Consider the following 9,486-nt stretch of genomic DNA (forward strand, 5'->3'; position numbering starts at 1 on the left):
TTGGCCCTATATAAAGTTGGGTCAAGGGTTCTAAGTGCCCAGACACCTCTCTGGGCCAGCAGAATGACCAAGGACAAAATGCACTTTATTCCAATTCAGTTGTATTCAATGCAGCACAGGAGATGGGGCTCAGGGTGTGTTGGGCACCCAGCCGAGCCCTCCCAGACCCGAGTCTCAATTTAGCAAGTTAAGTACAACACATCTCATCCAGTCCAACTCAGTTCTCAACCACTGTGTATCAATTTTAACAACTTATACAGAGATTCAAGCAGAGAGCTACCAAAGTGAGCTGAGCACACTCTGAACCAAGGAAAACATAGAAATTGAATATATGCCTGGTAGAGAAGAATGAAGAGACTGCAACTTAGGGAACAAGGCCTGGGGCCGGGGCAGGAACAGTGAGATGGATGTAACCTGTCCCTGAGTGCCTGGGAGATGCTTCCAGAGGAAGAGAGGGTGCCATGGTGATATGAAGGGAACATTCTAGCACAGAAAATGCAGGAGCAGCAGGAGGAGGGTTCACACTGGAAACCTGTCTGTAAAGATCCTGTCCCCTATTGGGGACGGCAGTTGGGCTCATCAATTTTATTGGGGAGGGAGAAGAGAAAGAGATGCTAGGACACAAGAGAGAAATTCTATCTCAGACAAGATTGCTAATGAGAAATAACCTGACATCTGGCTCTGTACTTCCCAGCTCTGCCTCTGCTCCGTTGACTGGTGCCAGGCCTGCAGCTGGTCCTCAGCTGCTGCATTTCTGAACTACTCATCAGACTGCGATTTGTTTTCTCTGTGATCTAAAATTCTCTATGTAACTCAGTCTCGGTCTAAGCCCTGAACACCTCCCTTGATCCCACTTCAGTCTCCTGGTCAAGAGGACCACTTTGCTGCGGAGCCTTCCTCAGGTCTCTCCCTCAGTGGTCTCACAATGGGTGTATTCCCTGTCTGTGCATGTTCGACACACTGGTCTTGGTTCTCGGCAGCCAGGAATCATAAAGCAAATGTGTTGGCTTCTGGAGCCCACAGCCTTTGTCATAATAGTTCTGTTCCAGGCTTTTGGCTGCTGCCATACGGCTCTGTCCGGCACTGTGTATGAGTTAAACAAGCATAACACATCACAAAATGATGTCATTCTGTTGGGTTTACAGTAGCCACTGAAAGTAGCAAAAGAGGCTCACATGCATTTCAAAAAATGGGCCTTGAACTGTCTTTGATCTCTAATAGCTCCTTCTGACAGAGGCCATCCTAGAAAACACTTGGGCCAGGCAGGTAGACATGAGACTTACTCCAGAGGAATAAATCTGTGGTGTGTAATTGCCCTTTAAAGACCTCCATCTTGGCTTAAACATGCCCCAAACCTCATGATCTCCTGTCATGAAGACAGAGGATCTGAGGGTCTACAGAGATCAGATCAGTGCTGAGTAAAGAGCCAGCGTTCTTCCCTGAGGTCCAAAACAGGTACATTCTGACCCAGCCTCAGCCTACAGCCTGTCTCTGAAGGTGGTACAGGCTCTTCACATACCACTGTTGGGGACCAGTACTTTGGGGAAAGCCTGGGGTCAGGGAAAGAGATGCTTCCTCCCCATGTACTCTTTCAGTAGCACTCTGACTCAGCAAATGGCCACTCTGTTTCATAGCTTTGACACCAATGATATTAAGCACCCCAGGAAAACACGTATCTTGCTGTCCTTGTATAAAAGGCTCCTGCTTATCTGAAGAACAAGGGAACTAGAAAAATAAGAAAAAGAACTAGGAAGCCAGGGCTAATCATCAGAGTGGATTACATAGGCCTCAGACATGGAGATCTGAGTCTGCAGGAGAAACTGAGTTCAAGGCCCACTTGGAAGTTGGAAAGTCAGATAGCTGAGAGGAAGGAGGCCAGGCTGTGAGACTTAGAGGTGGTTACAGTTCTGTGTATCCAGACACCCCTCTGAATGCCCCACCCACTCTTCTGGATGGTCCAGGTACCTTACACATGGGCCAGGTGTGTGTCTGAACAACCTAGGGCTGGCTGGGTTATTCTACACCTGGAGATTAGAATTTCTAGGCTGTAGCTGCAGCTTGAGCCCCCTTTCTGATTAGAACTTGTGCTAGGCCTTACCATAGTCTCCATAGCTCCCTCATGTCTTAGTGGCATCTACACGTGAGATTGGTTTATTCGGGGAACAATGCAGCTTGAGTCTCTATCTCCTCATGGGTGGTGCTCCTGGAAGTGATGGGCTGTATCTGACTGGAAAGATGTGTAGCCTCCCTTAGACACATGACTGGGAAATGCAGGGTAGAGGGGAAATTGATCTGAAATAGCCAGGGAACGTTGGTCGGTATATCTAGGCATAACCTGAGACTGACCCATTCAGGCTGCTCTGACCACTCCTTTGAAGTCAGACTGGCTGGTGTAAACCCATTGCACAGCAGAGAAAAAGCTGCAGAGAGAGGTGGAGCTAGAGCCCTGAGGTAGAGGACCATGGAAGGTATAGGGCCCTAGGCACAAATGTGAGGGGTTGGATCCTGGGGACCCATATGACTAATAGTTAAAGCGTAACTGCCCGGCCTACAGCAAAGCCATGATATCCATTCAAGGAGCTACCAGGGTCACTGTCCCCACTTCCACCCTCTCCCTCTGCTCTGCCTCCTGCCTGAAGTGTTTGACATCTCTGGCTATCCTGTTACCTCTTTGAATTATATTTTAATCCCAGAAATCACACTTTTAGGATCAGTTGCCTAGAACACAGGAAGCCTTGGATTCCACACTAACTTGGTATCGTTACACCTGATTGTAATACCAGCACTTGGAAGATCAGAAGTTCAAGGTTGTCCTTAGCTACATGATAAGTTTGAGTCTAGTCTGCACCACATAAGACCCTGTCAAGGAAGGAAGGACGGAGGGAGGGAGGGAGGGAGGAAGGAAGGCAGGAAGGAAGGCAGGAAGGAAGGCAGGAAGGAAGGCAGGCCCCTGCACAGATTGATATGCTGGCTCTAAGGAATCGAGCTGTCTGGAAGAGCACATCTTTAGTCATGGCCCAAGGATGGCTGCCCCTGGGGCCTCCTTCTTCCACAGTGACTGCTGACACATCCACTTCAGGGCCTGCAAGACATCACAGGGATGGTGTTTTAATACTGTCTATTGCTATGAGGAGACCCCATGACTACGGGTCTCTTTTAAAGGAAAGTTTAATTGGAGGCTTGTTTCCAGTGTGAGGCTTAGCCCATTGTCATCATGGTGAAGAGCATGGCATCAGACATTCTTCCTGCTAGAGAAGCAGCTGAGCTACATCCTGATCCACAAGCAGAAGGGGTGGGGAGAGAGGGACTGGGCCTTTGAGGTTTTTGAAACCTCAAAGCCTACTCCCAGTGACATACTTCCTCCAACAAGGCCATACCTACTTCAACAAGACCACACCTCCTAATCCCTGTCAAGTCCTTGGTAACTAAGCATTTAACTATATGAGCCTGCAGGGGCCATTCTTATTCAAACCAACACAGATGGAAACATTAATCTGACTCAAAAAAAAAAAAAACCCAGAAATTTGACCAGGGTATCAAGGGAGGAAAGCATATATATGACTTCAAGGGATCCCCCCCTCCTGCCCCCATAGGACAAAGAGGACATGTTCCTTCCATGGAGAAGTTGCACTAATGCTGCTGCTCCGTCTCTCGGATATGCCGAGTGTCTCTCACAGTGTCATAGGCCCTGGCTAGAGGTGAGAGGCAGGAGCTTAGAACTCAAGCCAAGTGCAGTTAGAAGTTGACAAGAAAATGGGGAAAGAAGAAAATACGGGAAAGAGGGATAGAGATGCTCATGAGAGAGGGGACATATGACAAGTGCTGAGCGTGGAGCATCTCTGCTTCCCGTCCATGGGAGATGGAGGAGGAGTCCCCTGCTATTAGCACTCAAGCCCTTGACCTTGGCAATTCTCCATCTCTCCCAGATCTGTGGGTCACAACCCTTTTGGAGGTTGAACAGTCCTTTCACAGGGGGCACCTAAAGACCCTTGGAAACCATAGATATTTACATTATGATTCATAACCTAGCAACATTACAGTTACGAAGTAGCAGTGAAAATGTTACGGTTGGGTCATCACAACATGAAGAACTATCCTAAAGGCATTCGGAAGGTTGAGAACCACTGTTTTCTTAGAAGAGGAGGCAGACCAACAGACCAGTCAAGCCTCCACGTGCATACACCCACAATCACTTGCATGGACACAGAGCACCATCAGAGCAGACAGTAACACCACAGAAGGAAATTAACATTAGCTCTAGAAATTCCTGGGGTTCCCACAAGACAGCAGGGACAGATGGCCAGATAAGAGTGCCCAGACTGGAGAACATTCAGTGGGGAGAGCAAGCAGACAGGACACCCCCATAGCTGCTGTGGCCAACACCAAGTGCTCAGATGTAAAGACACGAAGACACAAATCCAGGTCTCCAAGATGCGGCCTCTGCTTCTGTCATTATCCTACAACCTCGTCCCTCACAGACAGTGTGCATGCTCCCAGCAGCCTGCCTTATGTTACATGTCACCCAAATGTGTGATTTCAGATCACCACAATGGAGAGTAACCTAAAGACGATTGAGGAGGAGAACAAAGTCATTGAGCAGCAGAACGAGTCGCTCCTGCATGAGCTGGCCAACCTGAGCCAGTCCCTGATCCACAGCCTCGCCAACATCCAGCTGCCTCACATGGTAAGTGACTGAACTAGGTGAGCACCTCGGAGCCTCCGCGGTCCACCTCACTGAGTAGATGTCTGTTTCATTGTCCATGGTCCTTCAGCTTTTGGTTGTTTTTGGTCACCACCCTGAAACCATACCGTTAACCACTAGGAACATTGGTGGGGCTGATCGTATAACATTGAGTGTGCTCTGAGTAGGCCTGTTAAGTATTATGGAAACAGTGGCTCTATGCTATGATACTGTTTTATGCTTTTGTGAATATACTATTCAGAAAATAAAAGTTGTATATGAACTACTATTTAATATCTCGTAGGATCCAATCAATGAACAAAATTTTGATGCTTACGTGACTACTTTGACGGAAATGTATACAAATCAAGATCGTTATCAGAGTCCAGAAAATAAAGCCCTACTGGAAAATATAAAGCAGGCTGTGAGAGGAATTCAGGTCTGAACAGCTGCTCTAGTGGTGACTCATGCTTAAAGAGGATGCCTCTTGTTTCTTGCTGCTGTAACCTACCAGAAAGTGTTATATATTTATTTCTGTTGGAACAGTGTTATGCTCCAAGACTTCATAATGGTTTTGTGTGCTCTCGAGATAGTACCTGCAGACTAGTTTTGGATACATTCACATTTTGTACGTTTTCATATAAGCTGACATAGTGTGATTTGCCATGTAATGTTTATAGCTGCTGCTGTCTGCACATTTGGGGGTCTCTATATTTCTGAAGAGGTAAGCTGATCAAAATAGAGTGTAAATTCTTTTTAATGCTTTAGTGATTAAATGTTTTAGTATTTTGAACTGAAATGGACAAAAAAAGAAAAAGGAAAAAAAAAAAAGCAGGTTTGAATGATCACTTTGTGGCCTTCTGGCCACTTTTAGACATTATCATTTTGCCTCAGGTTGGAGGACTTTGTGGAACTTAAGAAATACATTTTGTGTGCATATTGTTTCATAGCAAGAATTGGTTGCAAAAATACTTTATTTTTGAACAATGCTTGGAAATATTATGTGACTTTTTTGTTTGTTTGTTTTAGGAGGATGGTGTATGGTGGGGGCAATAAATGAGGTTTTTTGCATTCCAAGGAAATGGCATATGGATTAACTATAAGAAATGAAATAAGTAATTTATTGTAAGACAACATCAAGCCATGGAAACTTGGCAGAAGATTGAAAGCAGCTTAAACAGCACTTTTAATTAACTCCTAGACATTACATGGTGGGACTGTGGAAACCGTTAACACAGGAGCTTGTCAGAGGTGGACAACATGAAGATTTCCTTTGCATTTTCAGTAACCTTTGGAGCACCCTTCTCTTATTTCTCCTAGAGCCCCGTGCCCCTCTGAACTGTCACTACAATATAGCTTACCTAGCAGAAGTTGATTGTTTTTCAATTTGAGAAAAAAAGGTAATTTAAGCATTTCTCTCCCCTTTTCACTTTCACAAATCATCTCCACTCGCTATTCTTGGTTCACATCTGAGGATGAAGGCTAACGGCTGTGATTGGTTGTCCCGGTTACTGGATGGGATTCTCTGCTGGGCGGGTGGGAAAGCAGCTCTACCCTTCCCTCCCCCTCTCTGCCCCAACTCTGACTTTGAATAAGCCTTGGTCCTATTCAGAACACTCTGGACACCAAGGCCAAGAACGTTCACGTTCTGCCCTCGCTGGGTCCAGCTGACTCTAGCATCTGCACAGCCTTGTTTGGTTTATGGTGACCTAACCTGAGAAGGAATGCAATCAGATTTTAAAGTTACTAAATATACTTCGGCACTTTTTTACTTTAAACTAGATCATCCTAGTCTTGTTGATACCTTTGAAATTTGATGGTTTCATTCCAAATGACTGCACTATATGTATGCATACGGCCACTTTTGATTGCTGTGCCCCCTTCTGAGTAGTCTTTGACAATGTGTTGTGTTCCCCGATGTCGACTTGATTTCCTTTTATTAGCATCTCTCTCTTCCATGTCTTGATGTTATGCAGGAAGTACAAAAGTACTTTAAAATTTTGTTATGAAATAAAAAAGATGGGTTTTGTAAAAATAAAAAAAAAAATATTTTTAGCAGAACAGGACTTACAGGGTCATTGTCCCCACAACGTGCCAGCCGGCTCTTTGCACTCGCCTTGTCCTATATGTCCACACGGAGGTGTGCAATCCTGTGTCCGTCGCCTTGGGACACTGAAGTGGATGGGCTGTAGAGGAGCCCTCAAGGCTGACCCAATACGGTTACCAAGGGAGACTACAGGGATCTCACGACAAATATTCTGATACAATACTCAACCTCGGTATATATATATATAGATATATATATATGTATAAATAGAAGAATATCCCAGCGGCACTTTATACTGTTCACTGTACAAAAGCTTACAGTTTTCCACAAGGACTTTAATAACTAGCTGGGGAAAAGATTATGTAATTACTTGGGGCTCTGCCGGACCTTCTCTGTCCAGCGCCCCCTTTCTGTTGTGCGATTAGTTGTAGCTGCCATGCTCAGAATTGCCTTTTTGAGAGCTGAAGCAAGGTGCTTACTGTCACCTGATGCCATACACATGGTCCCAGGCCCTCACCCGGGGGGGACGGGGAGAGGCTCTGTTCATAGCGGCACATGCATTTCCCCACCGCGTCTTGTCTGCAGCTTCTTGGCCAATGTAGTAATGCTTTTAGTAGAGTAATAGGTAGTATCAGTTTGGATTCTTATTGTTATCACCTATGTACAATGGAGAGGGGTTCTAAGCACAAATCTGCTGCTCATGTAACGTTGGTACATAATATCAAATCAAAAGTTATCTGTGACTATATATAGGGATCACACAGTGTCACATGTTAGAATGCTGACCTTCCACATGGGGTTATTGTGAGTCATCAGAGCATATTTATTATAACTTATTGTTCATATTCATTTCTAAGTTAATTTAAGTAATCATTTATTAAGACAGAATTTTGTATAAACTATTTATTGTGCTCTCTGTGGAACTGAAGTTTGATTTATTTTTGTACTACACGGCATGGGTTTGTTGACACTTTAATTTTGCTATAAATGTGTGGAATCACAAGTTGCTGTGATACTTCATTTTTAAATTGTGAACTTTGTACAAACTTTGTCATGCTGATGTGAACACATCTTACTCTGAATAAAAAGGTGTTGCCACGTTTGTAGCACGAAGGATCTCTGTTGGGTCTGAGTCTTCACTGGAGCCTGGAGTGCCATCTGGGCCCCTGGAGTCCTTGCCTCTGCTCTCTTGCCTTTGGCCTGATACTGCGGGGTTGGGCTGGGACTTGGGGCGTGTGTGGATGGATGTGAGTCCTTGTGCACCCTGCTTGCTGTGCTTCTCAGAAAAGCAATGCTGCCCCCTTTACTGTTGTTCCTGCCCCATCCCACCCCACCCCCAGCTGAGATCCAGCCTGAGCACTGAAATTGCCTCGGTGCCCATGTCTCCCGGCAGCTCGGTCCCCTTCTATACCTCTCACTGGGAACGACACTGCTGTTAGTGACCATAACCCAGATCCAGAATGCCCTGCCGGACCGCAGTGGCTTTTCCCAGATCTTCCCTACCTAGAACTCAGTCTGTGATAACACACTGGTTCAGGTACCTGCTCATCACGACAGTTCTGTGAGTCTCCCAGGACACTCAGGCATCAAAAGGCCAGCCTGATTACTTCAGAAAATGTCCCACACTGGCTTCTGTGACTGCAGCCTCCTGGCTGATTCATTTTCGAGGAGTGCTTTGTCCTTACACATGCAGAGCACATACATGGCATCACGGGCTGTCATTGGTTACTAAACCCAGGCTCACAAAGGATGCAGTGCTGCTTGTAGGCTGTTGGCGAGGAGCTGAGCGACAAAGACACCTACAAAACACGACTGGCTCTGCAAATACCACACACACATCATTCTATTAACAAACTGTTAAAATTCAGCAGTACCCCTTCTAGCGTGCACAGCCCCCTAGCACACAGAGTCTAAGGAAGTAGACCCTGGAATCTTGATTAATCTGGAACCCCACTCCCCGCGGGACCTTATGCTGCACACCCAGGGTCAAGTGAACTCCTCAAACCCTATTCCAGCAGATTGCTTCTTGGAGAGCTGGCAGCAGCAAGATGATCGGAGTCATTGCTGATCTCTTCCAGTGCAAGCTGGCGAGTGTTGACTCTTTACCCCGGGTCTTTCATTTCTGCCTCAGACCTGCCTGTGGGTTCTGTCAGAGCCGGCCATTTGAAACAGAAAGGCTAGCGAAGGGCAGCTGTCCATAGCTGAGGTCAGCCAGCCTCGGAGCAACCCTAGAAGGAAGGTCATTATTTCAAACAGTTTAAATAATGTTCAGAATCTAAGGAAATTTTAAAAAGTTAAGCTCACTGTATTTGGTCTGAAAATATAAAAACACTTGTGAATAGGCAAAAACTAATGCTAAGATCTTATGATAGACGAGTGGGTGAGCAAATCTGAGAAATGCACTATGCAGAACATCACACAAGTGCTCCCAGCTGTGACAGCATTAGGTCAAGGGTAAGTGGCCAAAACCCGGAGCCAATGTCAAGGTGGGCTGGGTACACACACAGTGTTGAGTGCTCACAGGTAACCCAGAGATGGAGTGCAGTGTCGGAATACGCTGAGTGCTTACAGGTAACCCAGAGACAGTGTCGGGGTAGACTGAGTGCTCACAGGCAATTCAGAGACAGTGTTGGGGTGGGCTGAGTGCTCACAGGTAACCCAGAGACAGTGTTGGGGTGGGCCGAGTGCTCACAGGTAACCCAGAGACAGTGTTGGGGTGGGCCGAGTGCTCACAGGTAACACACAGGCAAGTCACAGC

At 46.2% G+C, this 9,486-nt stretch overlaps 1 protein-coding gene across 19 annotated transcripts in view; it reads left to right on the forward strand.

Annotated features, from left to right (window-relative positions):
- The window catches only part of Myt1l (myelin transcription factor 1 like), a 390,358-nt gene extending 382,522 nt beyond the window's left edge, over positions 1-7,836 (forward strand). For 16 of the 19 annotated variants that reach the window (XM_057765426.1, XM_057765434.1, XM_057765408.1 and 13 more), the window contains 2 exons: positions 4,541-4,684; positions 4,986-7,836. In XM_057765426.1, coding sequence (XP_057621409.1) covers positions 4,541-4,684; positions 4,986-5,126 — 285 coding nt within the window. In that variant the 3' untranslated portion in view covers positions 5,127-7,836. The remainder of the gene's footprint in view (positions 1-4,540; positions 4,685-4,985) is intronic. The other 3 variants (XM_057765519.1, XM_057765527.1, XM_057765536.1) reach the window with 1 other exon arrangement.
- The last annotated feature ends 1,650 nt before the right edge of the window (positions 7,837-9,486 follow it).

The sequence above is a fragment of the Chionomys nivalis genome, chromosome 1 (genome assembly GCF_950005125.1).
Source record: "Chionomys nivalis chromosome 1, mChiNiv1.1, whole genome shotgun sequence".
Taxonomy (NCBI): domain Eukaryota; kingdom Metazoa; phylum Chordata; class Mammalia; order Rodentia; family Cricetidae; genus Chionomys; species Chionomys nivalis.